Source organism: Heterodontus francisci, chromosome 48 (assembly GCF_036365525.1).
Source record: "Heterodontus francisci isolate sHetFra1 chromosome 48, sHetFra1.hap1, whole genome shotgun sequence".
In the NCBI taxonomy this organism is placed as follows: Eukaryota; Metazoa; Chordata; class Chondrichthyes; order Heterodontiformes; family Heterodontidae; genus Heterodontus; species Heterodontus francisci.
The window spans coordinates 4,835,598-4,854,479 of record NC_090418.1 but is presented as its reverse complement, the minus strand read 5'-3'; the positions used below and the strand labels follow the sequence as shown (position 1 = coordinate 4,854,479).

Below are 18,882 nucleotides of genomic sequence, written 5' to 3'. Positions count from 1 at the left end.
AACTTTTTCTGGTGTTTTAGTGGGTATATATCACTTAAGTATCTCAAATTTTGGCGTATTTGAATTCCGAGTCACTTGTCAGAGCAAAGCTTGTGAAGGGGCGGGGTAACTCAAACAGCAACTTCCTGATTTCTGCATTTTTTAAATTCATTCGTGGAATCTGGGTGTCGCTGGCTAGGACAGCATTTATTGCCCATCCTTAATTTCCCTTGAGAAGGTGGTGGTGAGCTGTTTTCTTGAACCACTGCAGTTCTTGGGATGTAGGTACACCAGGATGTTCCAGGATTTTGATCCAGCGACAGTGAAAGAATGGCGATATAGTTCCAAGTCAGGATGGTGTGTGGCTTGGAGGGGAACTTGCAGGCGGTGGTGTTCCCATGCATCTGCTGCTCTTGTCTAGGTGGTAGAGGTCATGGGTTTTGAAGGTGTTGTCGAAGGAGCCTCGGTGAGTTGCTGCAGTGCATCTTGTAGGTGGTACACACTGCTGCCACTGTACATTGGTGGTGGAGGTAGTGCATGTTGAAGGTGGTGGATGGGGTGCCAGTCAAGCGGGCTGCTTTGTCCTGGATGGTGTCGAGCTTCTTGATTGTTGTTGGAGCTGCACCCATCCAGGCAAGTGGAGAGTATTTCAACACGCTCCTGACTTGTGCCTTGTAGATGGTGGACAGGCACTGGGGAGACAGGAGGTGAGTTACTTGTCGCACAATTCCAAGCCTCTGACCTCTTGTAGCCACAACATTTATGTGGATGGTCCAGTTCATTTTCTGGTCAATGGTACCACCTAGCATGTTGATAGTGAGGGAGTCAGTGATGGTAATGCCTTTGAACATTAAGGGGAGATGGTTAGATTCTCTCTTGTTCAAGATGGTCATTGCCTGGCACTTCTGTGGCGCAAATGTTACTTGCCACTTATCAGCCCAAGCCTGGATATTGTCCAGGTCTTGCTGCATCTGGACACGGTCTGGTTCAGTATCTGAGGAGTTGTGAATGGTGCTGAAAATCATCAGCGAACATCCCCACTTCTGACCTTATGATGGAGGGAAGGTCATTGATGAAGCAGCTGAAGATGGTTGGGGCGAGGACACTATCCTGAGGAACTCCTGCAGTGATATCTTGGGACTGAAATGATTGACCTCCAACAACCACAACCATCTTCCTTTGTGCTAGGTATGACTCCAACCAGTGTAGAGTTTTCCCCCGGATTCCCATTGGCTTCAGTTTTGCGAGGGCTCCTTGATGTAATGCTCAGTTTAATGCTGCCTTGATGTCAAGGGCAGTCACTCACCTCACGTCTGAAGTTCAGCTCTTTCATTCAGGCTATAATGAGGTCAGAGGATTAGTGGTCCTGGCGGAACCCAACTGAGTGTCAGTGAGTAGGTAATTGCTGAGCAAGTGCCACTTGATTGCACATATGCAGACACTGGAAGTTACTGCCCAATTTACTTTAATAACATGCAAATAACCTCACCGATATTCTTACTGAAAAATACAGGGCACTAAATCTTTTACGAAAGTTTGACCTCAGGATTTAAACAATTGTTTCCGTCTTGTTGACCCATTCAGTATAATAGTAATCTCCAAGCTTCTGTTTACTGTCGGTGAGTTTGTTTTCAAACCATTCCCTCAACATGGCCAACTTTTCTATACCAACAAGCTCAAATTTGTAGTGTTCTTGATCGTTCTATTGCCAGTACATGTCTCTGTAAAGTACTAATATAATTCAAAGATATTGGAAATATCAGCATTACCGTCAAAGCCTGTGGCCTCTCTGTTATCCACAGTGATTGTCTCAGGACTGTGCCATTCCCAATCATCCTCTGCCCATTTCTCCAATATAATTTTGCTTTGTTCATCCTCTCTGTTAAAAGGCACAGGTGTCAAAGAATTAGACTTTGAATAAAAGGGAAATTAGACTACTTTGTAGGGGCTATGTTGATCAGATGTGTCGGCATACTGTCCTTTCATTCATTGCCCACTTCCATATCCCTTGATTCCCTGAGAGACCAAATATCAGTCTGTCTCAGCCTTCAATATATTCAACGATGGAGCATCTACAACCCTCTGGGGTAGAGAATTCCAAAGGTTCACAACCCCTTGAGTGAAGAAATTCCTTCTCATTTCAGTTCTAAAATATTAGCCCCTAATCCTGCGAGTGCCCTGTGTTCTAGATTCACCAGCGAGGGGAAACAATCTCTCAGTGTCTACCCTGCCAAGCCCCTTCAGAATCTTGTATGTTTCAGTGAGATCACCTCTCATTCTTCTGACTCCAGAGAATATAGACCCAATTTACTCAGCCTCTCATAATAGGACAACCTTCTTATCCCAGGGACCAATCTAATGAACCTTCACTATACTGCCTCTTTTTGCAGTCTTTTTGTGTTCCACCAGCTTTGTATCGTCAGCAAGTTTGTCCCTTCATCTAGGTCATGAATATAGATTGTAAATAGCTGAGACCCCATCACCAATCCTTGCAGCACTCCACTAGTTACAGCCTGCCAACTTGAAAATGCCCCTTTTATCCCTACTCTTTGCTTCCTGTCTGTTAATGAATCCTCCATCTATACTAATATATTACCCCCAAAGCCATGACCCCTTATCTTGCATATTAACCTTATTGAACGCCTTTTGGAAATCCAAGTATACTACATCTACTTGTTACATCCTCAAAAAACTCTAATAACTTTGTCAAACATGATTTCTCTTTCATAAAATCATGTTGACTTTGTCTGATCATACTGTGATTTTCTAAGTGCATTATTAAGACTTGCCCAATAACTGATTCCAGTACTTTCCCGATGACTGATATCAGGCTAATTGACCTGTAGTTTTCTGTTTCCTCCCTCCTTTCTTGAATAGTGGTGTTACATTTGCTAACTTCCAATCTGCTGGGACTGTTCGAGAATATAGGGAATTTTGGAAAATCGTAACCAGTGCATCCACTCTTTCTGCAGCTACCTCTTTTAGAACCCTAGGACGTAGGCCATCAGGTTCTGGGGATTAGGTTTCTGCAGTACTTTTTCCTCTGCTGATATCGTGTTTAGTTTAGTTTATGTCCATGTTTAGAATTACAGCACTGAAACAGGCCCTTCGGCGCACCGAGTCTGTGCCGACCATCAAACACCCATTTATACTAATCCTACACTAATCCCATATTCCTACCACATCCCCACCTGTCCCTATATTTCCCTACCACCTACCTATACTAGGGGCAATTTATAATGGCCAATTTACCTACCAACCTGCAAGTCTTTTGGCTTGTGGGAGGAAACCGGAGCACCCGGAAGAAACCCACGCAGACACAGGGAGAACTTGCAAACTCCACACAGGCAGTACCCAGAATTGAACCTGGGTCGCTGGAGCTGTGAGGCTGCAGTGCTAACCACTGTGCTGCCCCAATTACCTTAATTTCCTCACTCTTATTAGCCCCTAGGTTTCTGGTGTGTAACTTGTGTCTTCTGTGAAGGCTAACACAAAATATTTGTTCCATGTCTCGGCCATTTCCTCATTCCCCATGATAATTTCTCCTGTCTCAGCCTCTCAGGGACCAATGTTTACTTTAGCTACTCTCCTTTTTATATACTTGTAAAAGCTCTTACAATCTGTTTTTATATTTCTGGCTAGTTTACTCTCATTCTGTCTATTCCCTTTTTAACAACTTTTTGGTGGCCCTTTGCTGGTTTCTAATACACTTGAAATCCTCAGACTTACAACTATTCTTTGCAACGTTATAAGCCTTTACTTCTAATCTGATACTATCCTTAACTTCCTGAGTAAGTCATGGATCTTTCTTGCTGAGTTTTCGTTTTTACTGGAATGTACTTTTGTTAAACATTTTAAATACTTTTCTTGAAATGTTTTCCACTGTTTATTTACTGCCATACTTTTTAGTCTGTTTACCCAATTAACCTTAGCCAGCTTCCCGTACATACCTGAGTAATTAGCTTTGTTTAGAACATAGAACATAGAACATAGAAAAATACAGCACAGAACAGGCCCTTCGGCCCACGATGTTGTGCCGATCCTTTGTCCTCTGTCAAGGACAATTTAATCTATACCCCACCATTCTCCTTTATCCATATACCTATCTAAAAGCCGTTTGAAAGTCCCTAAAGTTTCTGACTCAACAACTTCCCCAGGCAAGGCATTCCATGCCCCGACCACTCTCTGGGTAAAGAACCTTCCCCTGACATCCCCCTTATATCTCCCACCCTTCACCTTAAATTTATGACCCCTTGTAACGCTTTGCTCCACCCGGGGAAAAAGTTTCTGACTGTCTACCCTATCTATTCCCCTGATCATCTTATAAACCTCTATCATGTCACCCCTCATCCTTCTCCGTTCTAATGAGAAGAGGCCTAGAATGTTCAGCCTTTCCTCGTAAGACTTATTCTCCATTCCAGGCAACATCCTGGTAAATCTCCTCTGCACCCTCTCCAAGGCTTCCACATCCTTCCTAAAATGAGGCGACCAGAACTGCACACAGTACTCCAAATGAGGCCTTACCAAGGTCCTGTACAGCTGCATCATCACCTCACGGCTCTTAAATTCAATCCCTCTGCTAATGAACGCTAACACCCCATATGCCTTCTTCACAGCCCTATCCACTTGAGTTGCAACTTTCAACGATCTATGCACATAGACCCCAAGGTCTCTCTGCTCCTCCACATGCCCAAGAACCCTACCGTTAACCCAGTATTTTGCATTCGTGTTTGTCCTTCCAAAATGGACGACCTCACACTTTTCAGGGTTAAACTCCATCTGCCACTTTTCAGCCCAGCACTGCAACCTATCCAAGTCCCTTTGCAGACGACAATAGCCCTCCTCGGTATCCACAACTCCACCAACCTTTGTATCATCTGCAAATTTACTGACCCACCCTTCGACTTCCTCATCCAAGTCGTTAATAAAAATCACAAACAGGAGAGGACCCAGAACTGATCCCTGTGGCACGCCACTGGTAACTGGGCTCCAGGCTGAGTATTTACCATCTAAGACCACTCTCTGCCTTCTATCAGTTAGCCAATTCTTAATCCAACTGGCCACATTCCCCACTATCCCATGCCTCCTGACTTTCTCCATAAGTCTACCATGGGGGACCTTATCAAATGCCTTACTAAAATCCATGTACACCACATCCACTGGTTTACCCTCATCCACTTGCTTGGTCACCTGCTCAAAGAATTCAATCAGGCTTGTGAGGCAAGACCTACCCCTCACAAAACCGTGCTGACTGTCCCGAATCAAGCAGTGTCTTTCCAGATGCTCAGAAATCCTATCCCTCAGCACCTTTTCCATCAACTTGCCTACCACCGAAGTAAGACTAACTGGCCTGTAATTCCCAGGGTTGTTCCTATTCCCTTTCTTGAACAGGGGCACAACATTTGCCACCCTCCAATCACCTGGTACCACCCCCGTCAACAGAGAAGATGAAAAGATCATTGCCAGCGGCTCTGCAATTTCATCCCTTGCTTCCCATAACATCCTTGGATATACCCCGTCAGGCCCGGGAGACTTGTCTATCTTCAAGTTATTCAAAAAGATTCAATATCCTAAAATTCCCTCTTCGACACCAAGGAAAGTTCCAGTGGTGGAGAGCATTGGGAACCCAAGGTCCAAAATCACCTATTTCCCCAAGCATATAACACTTACTACATGTCATATCTCAAATTACTCATGTACTGAATCCTAAAATATTATTTTCTGAAATAAATTATCCCATTTACATTTGAATGAATCAAGAGTAACTTTCCACCATCTCCTGAGGATGCCTGTTTCACAGATTGACCACTGGGTCACTGAAATACTGTTGCTGCAGATTAGTTTTCAATTTGCTGTCTTTTCAAACGCAGACCATGTCCTCTGGTTCTACTGTTCTGGACAATGTGAAACAGCTTGTCATGGTCTACTTTATCTTGTGCCTTTAAAATCGGATAAATAACAATTATATCACATCTCAATCTTTTCTTTGCTGATAGGAACATGTCCAGTTTACGATATTGCTCCTCATAATCCTATCGTTCCATCATGCTGGTATATCTCTTCTTTATCCTTTTAATAACTGCTATATCCTTTCTGTGCTGCGGCAATCAGAACTGTCCATAGTATTCTAAGTGCGGTTGTACCAGTGATCTAATGGGTAAACATATCTGGAGTGTGTGTAACCTGAGTCTCTCCTGGGTCTGTATGGTTCAGTAGTTCACCAAGGCCAGAGGCAGCTTCCAGATATTTATAAACAGAGACTTGGAGTGGAATCTTCTGCACTAAATCCCTGCTGTAATGGTGGGAAATTTTTTGGGTCGGGAACTGAATTCACTAATTGGTGGGCTTTGCCAAGGCTGTTTCCCAGAATCACAGCATCGCGTCCCTCCTCCGGGTTCCCCGACCATTCAGGGAGGGCAGGCAGGATGCCAGGTCCATTCTGTTGAAGGATATCTAGTTAAAGGGGCAACAGCATGAGTTACAATGCTCACCAGCATTTGGCAGCAACCACAGGAATGAAGAGGAGACCTGAGAAAGCTGCTCCCTGGGTGTCTCATTCGTACCTGGAGATCCTGCTGCAGGATCTGAGGGGTTTAAGTGAGGTGAGCTCTGCCAAGGTTGGGAGGAAGAGGACAGTCTCTTCAACCAAGCAAGTGTGAATGGAAATGGCTGAGGAAGTCAACAGCAAAAATGCAGTCCCTTTAACATGGAGACAGTGCACCAAGAGGATCCAGGACCTCAGGAGGGGATGACAGGTGAGAAGCCCCACACTCTGACTTTACCAGCATTCTCCTGCACAGCACTCCTCATTAAAACACACGTTGCAGATTCATTCCTGCACTCTCTGCAGCCGATTGCTGTCTCGGACTCATACCTCGCAGTCACCCTCCACAAACATGGTCCTTCCCTCCTCTGCACACAAGCCATTATGAACACTCATACCTCACTGCTTTCTCTCCTGGCAGGAGAAGAGGGCACACAACTTGGCAAGAGGCAGAAGCTGGGAGCTGAGAGTGGGTGTGGCGGTTGGCCAGCCAGTGTCAGGCATCTTATCAGCCACTGGCAATGCTTGGCTATCTGCTCCACTGGGAAGGAGGTCTTGTTTCAGGAGGCTGCAAATGTCACCAGCAATATTCCATGACACCCTGAGCCTGAACCTCCATTCCCTCTACCCTTCCCAGTGGAGGGGCATGCGCCTGAGGAGAAGGCATTTGGTGCTGCTGTGCTGCTGATGTTAGCAGTGGTGTTGCTTCTGCTCTAGCCCCTCATCAGAGGTGCAAGATGGAGCTGCAAAGCCTGCTGCTGTGCCATGGTGACGGCTGGCAGCAGGAAAGTGTAGCTGAAGGTGAATGAATTGCTAGATAGGTGAAGTGTCTTCCAAGAAGTTGGCAATCATCTGTCAAGCAGTGATAGCACTCTCTGAGAGAAGAAGTACTTTGAACAGCACCCTCTCACCTGGCCATGGCTGAAGCACTTCAGTTTCTCTGAGCAAAGTCTTCTCAGCCTGTCAGTTTCACTGAAGAAGCTGTTCCTGCTTTGCACTCACCTCGGTGACCCTGGTGAGTTGTTGACAAGTTGGGAAACAAATGTCCTGGTTGGGAAAATCTGAATACTGGGTTAAAGAAGCTCTTAATTGCTTTCTTGATTGCCTTAATTGGTTTCCTGCCAGATCCAAGGGGGCCAAGGCTGGCATTGAAACCTGCCCCGGGGAAACCCCGAAGAGGATGGGATAACATTGGGATCCTATTCCAATGACAATTTCAGGGGATTTAACTTCTGAAATGCATGCAAACCTGCCTCCTCTTGGGCTCGGAAAATTACCCTCTGGATGTCTTTTTATTTTGAGATTTTTTTTTTAGATATATTCAGCTTACATTTACAAGGAAACAAAAAGACACAGAGCCAACTGTTTGGTAATTTAAATAGTCATATTTTACTGTACCTTTTTCTGAGGAATTTTTTTGTGTCCTTTCGAAACCATACCAGGTAGACTGTGACAGCCAAAAGGCCCAGAATAAGCAGGATCACTGTTGTTGATAAACCACCGATTAACCCATTCTTATGAATCTTGATGTTACAGAAATCTCCAAAGTACCAGTAGTCTCCAGTCATGAAACAGCTGGGAAGAGGTGAAGAGAAAAATCCACCATTACTTGTAGACCACGCATGCCATTGCTCATGGCATATTAGAATTCTGAGGACAGGAGATTCATACCATGTAACATACAATGTATTATTATGTGCTTAAGTTGGGATGTCCCTTTAAGGGTCCACAGTGTAATAGCTGCTATTTCCTTGGTCAATTCAAAGCTAAATATTCAGTGAGAGGTGAGTTAGAGGCTAATGGTTCTATCCTTAGCTACCTCCTATTTCTCATCTATACACTGCCCCTCAATGATATCATCCAGAATCACAATGTCTGTTTCCACAGAAAGCTGACAACCAAGCTCTACCTCACCACCACTCTTGAACAGTGTCATATTTGACCCCAGGATGAGTTCCAACCACGTGTCCGTGCCACCAACAAGATCACCTTTTTTAACCATGTCATATCGCCTGCCTCCACCTCTGCCTCAGCTTATCAGCTGCTGAAACCCTCATCCATGCCTTTGTTATCTCTAGACGTGACTATTCTAATGTACTCATGGCCTGCCTCCCACAGAATCACAGAATTGTTACAGTGCCGAAGGAGGCCATTCAGCCCATCTTGTCCGCGCCAGCTTTCTGAAAGAGCAATTCACTCAGTTCTATTTCCCCGCCTTCTCCCCGTAACCCTGCACACTCTTCCTTTTCATGTAACTGTCTAATTCCCTTTTGAATGCTTGTATTGAACCTGCCTCGACCACACTCTGAGGCAGTACATTCCAGACCTTAACCACTCTCTGCGTGAAAAAGTTTTCCCTCATGTCACTTTTGCTTCTCTTGCCAAATACTTGAAATCTGTGCCCTCTCATTCTCGATCCTTTCACAAGTGGGAACAGTTTCTTTGTCTACTTTGTCCAGACCCCTCATGATTTTGAATACCTCTATCAAATCACCTCTCAGCCTTCTCTTCTTCGAGGCAAACAGTCCTAACTTCTCCAATCTATCTTCATATCCCGCGCTCTACCTACCATAAACTTGAGGTCATCTAAAGCTCTGCCGCCCATATCCTAACTTGCAGCAAGTCCCAGTCACCCATCACCCCTGTGCTCCCTGATCTTCACTGGCTCCTGGTTAAGCAACACCTCGATTTTAAAATTCTCATCCTTGTTTTCAAATATCTCTATCTCTGTAATCTCCACCAGCCTCACAACTCTCTGAGATCTCTGCATTCCTCTCATTCTGGCCTGTTGAACGTACCCTATTTTAATCACTCCACAATTGGTGGCTGGGCCTTAAGCTCTGGAAATACCTTCCAGTTGCTGAATCTGTTAAGTCTGGTGAGAAGGAGTTTTAAGGGTTAATTTCTATCTCAATTTAGCACTTAACTAAAAATTACTCCTTAAGTTTGGGTGGCACAGTGGCGCAGTGGTTAGCACCGCAGCTTCACAGCTCCAGTGACCCGGGTTCAATTCTGGGTACTGCCTGTACGGAGTTTGCAAGTTCTTCCTGTGACTGTGTGGGTTTTCGCCAGGTGCTCTGGTTTCCTTCCACAGCCAAAGACTTGTAGGTTGATAGGTAAATTGGCCATTATAAATTGCCCCTAGCATAGGTAGGTGGTGGGGTAATTGTGGGGATGTGATCGGGAATATGGGATTAATGTAGGATTAGTATAAAATGGGTGGTTGATGGTCGACACAGACTGGGTGGGCCGAAGGGCCTGTTTCAGTGCTGTATCTCTAAAAAAAAGTTAAGAGCAATTAAGTTTTATTTCAGCCTTAAAACAGGGGTATACAAGAATTGGTGTAGGAGGGAGGGCATCAGATTTCTGAGGCATTGGGACCAGTTCTGGTGGGACCTGTACAAGGTGGATGGGCTATACCTTAATAGGACTGGAGCTAATATCCTCGCAGGGAGATTTGCTATAGTGCTGTTGGGGACGGTTTAAACTTAACTTCATCTGCACTGAGAGCTGCTATCAGTACACAGAGTGTAAAGTGGGAATTTAGTGAGGGAGGGAGTTCAACAAGGGAGGGACTCCTTTCTTTCTTCTACCTTTTTTCAGCACCCAGTAGCTGGCTTTACGTCGGTACAGGGGAAGAAGCTGATTGGTGAGTAACTGGTAAGTTATTCTACTTATTCTAATTGTAATAAATAGTTTTTAAAGTTACGGTATGGCAGGTCAGCTTGGCCACGTGGAATGTATGTCCTGCAGTATGTGGGAAGTTATGGATGCACCATGTGTCTTAGACGAACACATCTGCAGGAAGTGTCACTGCCTGAAAAAGCTTGAGTTCCGGGATTCGAAACTCGAGCGGTGGCTGGAGTCACTGTTCTGCATCCGTGAGGTGGAGGACTACGTGGATAGAACATTTAGGGAGGTGGTCACACCGCAGGTTAGGAGCTTGCAGGCAGTAAGGGAATGGGTAACCGTAGGCAGTCTAAGAGAAGCAGCAGGCAGTGCAGGAGCCCCTGAGTCTATCTTGCTTGCTAATTGGTTTTCCATTTTGGATCCTGGTGATGGCGATGGTTCCTCAGGGGAGTGCAGCCAGCCAAGATTGTGCACCATGGGTGGCTCAGCTGCACAGGAGACGAGGATGTAAAGTGGAAGAGCAATAGTGATAGGGGATTCGATAGTCAGGGGATCAGACAGGCGTTTCTGTGGCAGTAAACGTGACTCTAGAATGGTGTGTTGCCTCCCTGGTGCCAGGGTCAAGGATGTCATGAAGAGGCTGCAGGACATCCTTCTGGTGGAGGGCGAACAGCCAGAGGTCGTGGTCCTCATTGGTACCAATGACATAGGTAGGAAGAGAGATCAGGTCCTGAAAGCAGATTTCAGGGAGTTAGGAAGGAAATTAAAAAGCAGGACCTCAATGAGCAGTAATCTCAGGATTGCTCCCAGTGCCAGATGCTAGTGAGCATAGGAATAGGAGGAACTCATGTCTGGAGAATTGGTGTAGGAGGGAGGGCATCAGATCTCTGAAGCATTGGGACCAGTTCTGGGGCAGGTGGGACCTGTACAAGATGGATGGGCTACACCTTAGTAGGACTGGAGCTAATATCCTCACAGGGAGATTTGCTAGTGCTGTTAAGGATGGTTTAAACTAACTTGTCAGGGCAATGGGAAGTAAAGCTGGTAACAGGAGGTAGAAAAGTAGCAAGTGACATTAGAAGACAGGCATCAAAAGGCGATCATCAGCTAGGCTTAGAATGTAGAATAATGTCAAGACAAAGTTAATGGGACTCTACCTGAATGCACACAGCATTCAAAAGAAGGTAGGTGATTTTAAAGGCACAAAGAGAGATAAATGGGTATGATCCAATTGCTATTACAGAAAAGTGGCTGCAAGGTGACCAAGACTAAGAACTGAATATTCAACAATATTCAACATTTAGGAAGGACAGGCAAAAAGGAAAAGGAGGTGGTGTTGCACTGATAATAAGGAATGGGATCACTACATTAGTAAGGGAGGATCTCAGATCAGAAGAACAAAATGTGGAATCTGTTTGGCTGGAGCTAAGAAGCAGCAAGGGGCAGCAAATATTGGTAGGAGTTGTTTATAGATGACCAAACAGTAGTGGTAGTATGGGGCATGGTATTAATCAGGAGATTAGAGAAGGCATGTAGCATGGGTAATACAGTAATCATGGATGACCTAAATTTGCATATAGACTGGGTAAACCTAATGAGCACTAATGCTGTAGAGCACAAGTTTCTGGAGTGTGTTAGGGATGGTTTTCTAGAAAGTATGTTGAAGAACAGACTAGAGAACAAACTATTTTAGATCAAGTATTATGTAATGAGAAAGGGCTAATTAACAATCTTGTTGTAAAAGAATCTTTAGGGATAAGTGACTATAACATGATAGAATTTTACATTATGTTTGAAAGTGAGGTAGTTCAATCTGAAGCCAGGGTGTTAAATTTGAACAAAGGAAATTATGAAGGTATGAGGGGCAAATTGGCTGAGGTGGATTGGGAAAATACATTAAAAGGTATGACAGTGCATAGGCAATGGATAGTCTTTGAAGAATTATACATAGTTTACAGCAGCTATACAGTCCTTCAAGGCACAAAAACCCCAAAAAGAAAAGGCAGTCTACCGTGGCGAACTAAGGAAGTTAATGATTGTATAAGATTATAAGAAAAGGCCCATAAAGGTACCAGAAATAGTAGTAAACCTGAGGATAGGGAGAATTTCAGAATACAGCAAAATGGACCAAGGAACTGATAAAGAAAGGGAGCATAGACTATGAATGTAAACTAGCAAAAACCATAAAAACAGACTGTAAAAGAACTGTTTGGCTAAGATAAATGTGGGTCTATTATGGCCAGAGTCAGGAGAATTTATAATGGGGAATAGAGAAATGACAAAGAAGCTAAATTATTACTTTGTGTCTGTCTTCACTGAGGAAGATGCAAGAAATCTCCCAGAATTAGAGATCCAAGTGATTAGGGAGAATGAGGAATTGAAGGAAATTAGTATTAGTAAGAAGGTTGTATTGGAGAAATTAAAGGGGTTGAAGGTTGATAAGTCCCTGGGACCTAATATTCTACGTCCCAGAGTGTTGAAAGAAATAGCTATGGAGATAATGGATGGATTGGTGATCATCTTCCAAAATTCTATCGATTCTGGAACAGTTCCTGCAGATTGGAAGGCCACAGATGTCTCATCACTGTTTAAGAAAGGAAAGAGAAAACAGGGAACTATAGACCTGTTCGCCTTACATCAGTAGTAGGGAAACCGCTAGAATCTATTCTAAAGGATGTGATAAATGAACACTTGGAGAATAATGATCTGATTGAGCACAGTCAACATGGATTTATGAATCATGTTTGATGAACCTGTTGGAGATTTTTGAGGATGTTACAAACAGAATTGATAAAGGAGAGTTGGTGGACATAGTATACTTGGATGTTCGGAAGGCTTTTGATAAAGTCCCAAACAGGAGATTGGTTAGCAAAATTAAAGCACATGAGATAGGAGGTTATACACTGGAATGGATTTAGGATTGGTTAACAGGCAGAAATCAGAGAGTAGAAATATATGGGTCACTCTCATAGAAAGGGTTAAGTAGAAACAAGCTGAGTCTTAGGAAAGCATCTCAGCAGAATATAATGGTCAGGTTGAGAAAAGAAACAGTCATGCTGCTAGGGCAAAGGGCAGGTTTAGGGAGTGAACGCTGGAGCCGGGGCCTCGAGGCCATTTCTGCTGTGGAATGTTGGGGTAATGGGAAACAAAGAGATAATAGACACAGGGTGGAGCCAATTTGGTATGTGTATTGATAAGGCTGAGGCTGTACATTCATTAGAATGTGCAATCATTCATCATTGTTTTAATCAAAGTGTATGATCAATCATATCAATCATTCGTTGTTTGAACACATTGCATGATAAGAATGGTATATAAGTTTGTGCTCTTGAATGTCAAGTCAGAGTATTACCTCGGAATACCCAAGGTGGTGTCGCTCCCTGCGTACGCTTGAATAAATTGATTGAACCTGTACCTGAGTCTCCTCGTGTGCCGATTGAGTTGTCCCACAACATCATGTTGGCAGGCTATGACTAGTGGAGTACTGAAATGATCAGTAGTTGGGCCCAAGCTGTTCACGATATATATCAATGATTTGGATGTGGGGACCAAATGTAATATTTCCAAGTTCGCGGATGACACAAAACTAGGTGGGAATGTGTGTTGTGAGGAAGATGCAAAAGGGCTTCAAGGGGATTTGGACCCACTTAGTGAATGGGCAAGGACATGGCAGATGGAATATAATGTGGAAAAATGTGAGGTTATCCACTTCGGTAGGAGGAATAGATGTGCAGAGTATTTCTTAAATGGTAAGTGATTAGAAAGTGTAGATGCGCAAAGGGACCTGGGTGTCCTTGTCAATAAGTCACTGAAAGCTAGCATGCAGGTGCAGCTAACAATTAGGAAGGCTAATGGTATGACAGCTTTTATCACATGAGGATTTAAGTACAGGAGTAGTGAAGTCTTGCTCCAATGAAGAGAGATTGGGGAAACTGGGCCTGTATTCTCCAGCATTTTGAAGAGTGAGAAGTGATCTTGTTGAAACCTACAAAATACTTAAAGGATATACAGGGTAGATGCAGGTAAGATGTTGCCCCTGAATGGGGAGTCTAGAACCAGGGGCACAATTTCAAAATAAGGGGAAGCCACTTCGGACCGAGATGAGGAGAAATTTCTTTAAAAAAACAGCAAAGAACAAAGAACAGCACAGGAACAGGCCATTCGGCCCTCCAAGCTTGCGCCGATCTTGATGCCTGTCTAAACTAAAACCTTCTGCACCTCTATATCCATCCTATTCATGTATTTGTCAAGATGCCTCTTAAACGTCGCTGTCATTCCTGCTTCCACCACCTCCCCCGGCAGCAAGTTCCAGGCACTCACCACCCTCTGTGTAAAGAACTTGCCTCGCATATCCCCTCTAAACTTTGCCCCTCTCACCTTAAACCTATGTCCCCTAGTAACTGACTCTTCCACCCTGGGAAAAAGCTTCTGCCTATCCACTCTGTCCATGCCACTCATAACTTTGTAAACCTCTATCATGTCGCCCCTCCACCTCCGTCATCCCAGTGAAAACAATCCGAGTTTATCCAACCTCTCCTCATAGCTAATGCCCTCCAGACCAGACAACGTCCTGGTGAACCTCTTCTGTACCCTCTCCAAAGCATTTTTAATTTTTGGAAATCTCTACCCCAGAGGGCTGTGGAAGCTCAGTCATTGAGTATGTTTAAAGCAGAGATTGACAGATTTCTAAATACAATGACATAAAGGGATATGGGGATAGTGTGGGGACAATGGCATTGAAGTGGATTGTCAGCAATGATCGCATTGAATGGCAAAGCAGGCTCGATGGGCTGAATGGCGTACTCTTGTTCCTATGAAAAAACTGTTCTAGGAAGATCCCACTGACAGCCACCTATTCGTCTTTGGTTCACCTCACCGAAACAAAGGACTTCCTTCCATACCTTCTTCTCAGACTAAGCGTTTTTAAAATTCCTTCTTTTGTAACAGCGTTAAACAAAAATTCCTTTTTTGTTATTTTTCCCGGTTAGCCGGTTGTGTGTGTGAGGACTAGGATAAATAAGGGGCTTTAATATTTCAATTTGTGTGTATGTTTTACTTTATTATTGGTGAAGTCTTGGTTTATAATAAATGGATAGTTTTGTTGTTTATTCAGGAAACCTGGTTGCTGTGCTTCATTCTGGGGAAAAATAGAGTATTTCTTTAGAGATACAGCACTGAAACAGGCCCTTCGGCCCACCGAGTCCGTGCCGACCATCAACCACCCATTTATACTAATCCTACATTAATCCCATATTCCTACCACATTCCCTCAATTCCCGACCACCTACTTACACTCGGGGCAATTTACAATGGCCAATTTACCTATCAACCTGCAAGTCTTTGGCTGTGGGAGGAAACTGGAGCACCCGGCGGAAACCCACGCGGTCACAGGGAGAACTTGCAAACTCCGCGCAGGCAGTACCCAGAATCAAACCCGGGTCATTGGAGCTGTGAGGCTGTGGTGCTAACCACTGCGCCACTGTGCTGCCCAAAAGGTTGGCACTAATCTAAGAGGTCTGAATTGGCAACTTGGGTTTTGCTCCTCAATATCTCATGTCTGACCCCAATCAAATGCCTTGTTTTCAGTTGGCCTGCTATCCTGTCAATAAGATAATGTCAATCCTCCAACTACATGTTACTAAATTCAACTATTCCAGTCACCAGCGAGATTTAGAATGTAATGAAAATTGGATGAACTTTGAGATTGGAGTTGTAGAGATACAGCACTGAAACAGGCCCTTCGGCCCTCTGAGTCTGTGCTGACCAACAACCAGCCATTTATACTAATCCTACATTAATCCCATATTCCCTACCACATCCCCACTGCTCTCCTGCCACCGACCTACACTAGGGTCAATTTACAATGGCCAATTGACTGATGATTGACTGTTTCGGTAAGTGGGGAAAATTTTACATATATGTTGTGACCTGTGGAGAAGTGGGACTGAATTAACGGTGCACGCCTCCTGCCTCGGTCATAACATATTAATTGGAGCCTCTTGTCGGGATTAAACCCAACGATGTTCAATCATGAGTGGGGCAATAATAATTGAAAAAAGAAACTAAAAGAACCAGGTTTCTTCTGTAATAGAGTGTAGTCTGCATCACCGGAATGTCTATAGCAGTTGCTGAGACTTTGCTGGGGAAGGAGGATGTATCCCTGAGTGATTTGAGAAACTTAACCAACATTAAACCAAAGGATTTGGCAGCACAATTGGGGTTAGAATTAAAACCAGAAGCTAAAAAAGCAGAGATAATTGAAGTAATAGTCCAACATTTGAAATTGGAAGAAGAACATAAATCAGAGGGTAGTGCGGTTGAATTAGCTAAAATTCAGTTAGAAATGGAGAAACTTAAACGTCAACAGGAAAAGGAAAAAGAAAAAGCAATAGAATTGGAAAGACTTAAGCTTGAATTTCAAAGAGAAAGTGAAAGAGAAGGAATAGAATTCAAATTTAAAAAGATGGAGCTAAGAAGAAGGAATGGTCTTGACTCCAGTGAAAATTTTGGTGGGGAAAGATCTGACTCCAGTCCAGGACCCAGTGGAGAGCTGTTTAAATTTGTGCAAGCCCTCCCTAAGTTTTAGGATAGGGACATAGAGGCATTTTTTATTTCTTTTGAAAAGTTAGCCAAACAAATGAAATGGCCAAAGGGAAACTGGACACTGCTGATGCAAAGCAAGTTGATGGACAGAGCTCATGAAGTTCATGCCATACTTTCTGAGGAAGCTTCTGCAGATTATGATATGGCAAAAAAGGCTATTCTCGCTGCGTCTGAGTTAATCCCTGAAGCTTACCGACAGAAATTTCAGAACCTCTGGAGATTGGCTGGGCAGACTTATATAGATTTTGAGAAGATGAAGCAAATTAATTTTCATTGTTGGATACAGGAACTAAAGATGGAAGCCACGTATGAGAACCTTAGGGAACTAATTCTCCTGGAAGAATTTTAAAATCCACACCCTCCAAGAACTCATGTAGAGGGCCAGAAAGTTTCGATGACCAGACAAGCAGGATGATTATGAGCTTGTGTAAAAGCCAAAACCCTTTGTCCGTCAGCCCCACAAACTCGAGAAGGCTAGACCGTGGGAGGGTGAAAGGAAGGCAAGTGGCCAGGGACAAAAAGGGACAGCTGGGAACGCCCAGGATCCCCTCCTCAGGCCAGAAAAGAAGATGCTGAAGGCAGAGGTGAGATCAGCAAGCCTAAGTGTTATCATTTTCACAAGGTGGGATATCTACATGCAGAATTCTGGGAGGAAAACCCATGGGACCTATTGAGGTATGCAAAGTCAATGCAGAGAAAGCGGCCCTGACTGACAGTACAGCAGATCAGGCTGTAGCTTTGACTGTAGTTGTAAAGCCAAATACCAAAACCAATGTGAGTGTAGGGGTTGTGAATAAGATACCTGACAGTTATAGGGAATTCTTGTTGATAGGAAAGTAACTTAAGAAGGGAGGGAGAGAGAGAAAACAGGGAATTACAGACCTGTTAGCCTCACATCAGTCATTGGGAAAATGCTAGAATCTGTTCTAAAGGATGTGATAAATGGACACTTGAATAATAATGATCTGATTGGGCAGAGTCAACATGGATTTATGAATGAGAAATCATGTTTGACAAACCTATTGGAGTTTTTTGAGGATGTTACTAACAGAATTGATAAAAGGGAGTCAGTGGACGTGGTATACTTGGATTTTCAGAATGCTTCTGATAAAGTACCCCACAGGAGTTTGGTTAGCAAAATTAAAGCACATGGAATTGGAGGTAATATACTGGATTAAGGATTGGTTAACAGGCAGAAAGCAGAGAGTGGGAATAAACAGGTCACAGAAACATAGAAAATAGGAGCAGGAGTAGGCCATTCGGCCCTTCAAGCCTGCTCCGCCATTCATTATGATCATGGCTGATCATCCAACTCAGTAACCTGTTCCCGCTTTCCCCCCATATCCTTTGATCCCTTTCAACCCAAGAGCTATATCTAACTCCTTCTTGAAAACATACAATGTTTTGGCCTCAACTGCTTTCTGTGGTAGCGAATTCCACAGGTTCACCACACTCTGCGTGAAGAAATTTCTCCTCATCTCAGTCCTGAATGGTTTACCCCGTATCCTTAGACTATGACCCCTGGTTCTGGACTCCCCCACCATCGGGAACATCCTTCCTGCATCTACCTTGTCAAGTCCTGTTAGAATTTTATAGGTTTATATGAGATCCCCACTCACTGTTCTGAACGCCAGCGAATATAATCCTAACCGACTCAATCTTTCCTCATACGTCAGTCCCGTCATCCCAGGAATCAGTCTGGTAAACCTTCATTGCACTCCCTCTATAACAAGGACATCCTTCCTCAGGTAAGGAGACCAAAACTGCACACAATATTCCAGGTGTGGCAAGACATCCCTGCTCCTGTACTCGAATCCTCTCACTATGAAGGCCAACATCCCATTTGCCTATTTTACCGCCTGTTGGACCTGCATGCTTACCTTCAGCAACTGGTGTACGAGAACACCCAGGTCTTATTGCATATTCCCCTCTCTCAGTTTATAGCCGTTCAGATAATAATCTTCCTTCCTGTTTTTGCTACCAAAGTGGATAACCTCATATTTATCCATATTATACTGCGTCTGCCATTCATTTGCCCACTCACTCAAATTATCCAAATCACCCCGAAGCCTCTCTGCATGCTCCTGACAACTCACCCTCCCACCCAGTTTTGTGTCATCTGCAAA

General features: G+C 43.9%; 1 protein-coding gene across 1 annotated transcript in view; it reads right to left on the bottom strand.

Annotated features, from left to right (window-relative positions):
- LOC137357333 (mucin-17-like) overlaps positions 1 to 18,882 on the bottom strand; it is a 193,170-nt gene that overhangs the window by 5,113 nt on the left and 169,175 nt on the right. Inside the window, exons 5-6 of the mRNA XM_068023585.1 lie at positions 7,922 to 8,098; positions 1,749 to 1,858 (exon numbers count right to left, since the gene is read on the bottom strand). Coding sequence (XP_067879686.1) covers positions 1,749 to 1,858; positions 7,922 to 8,098 — 287 coding nt within the window. The remainder of the gene's footprint in view (positions 1 to 1,748; positions 1,859 to 7,921; positions 8,099 to 18,882) is intronic.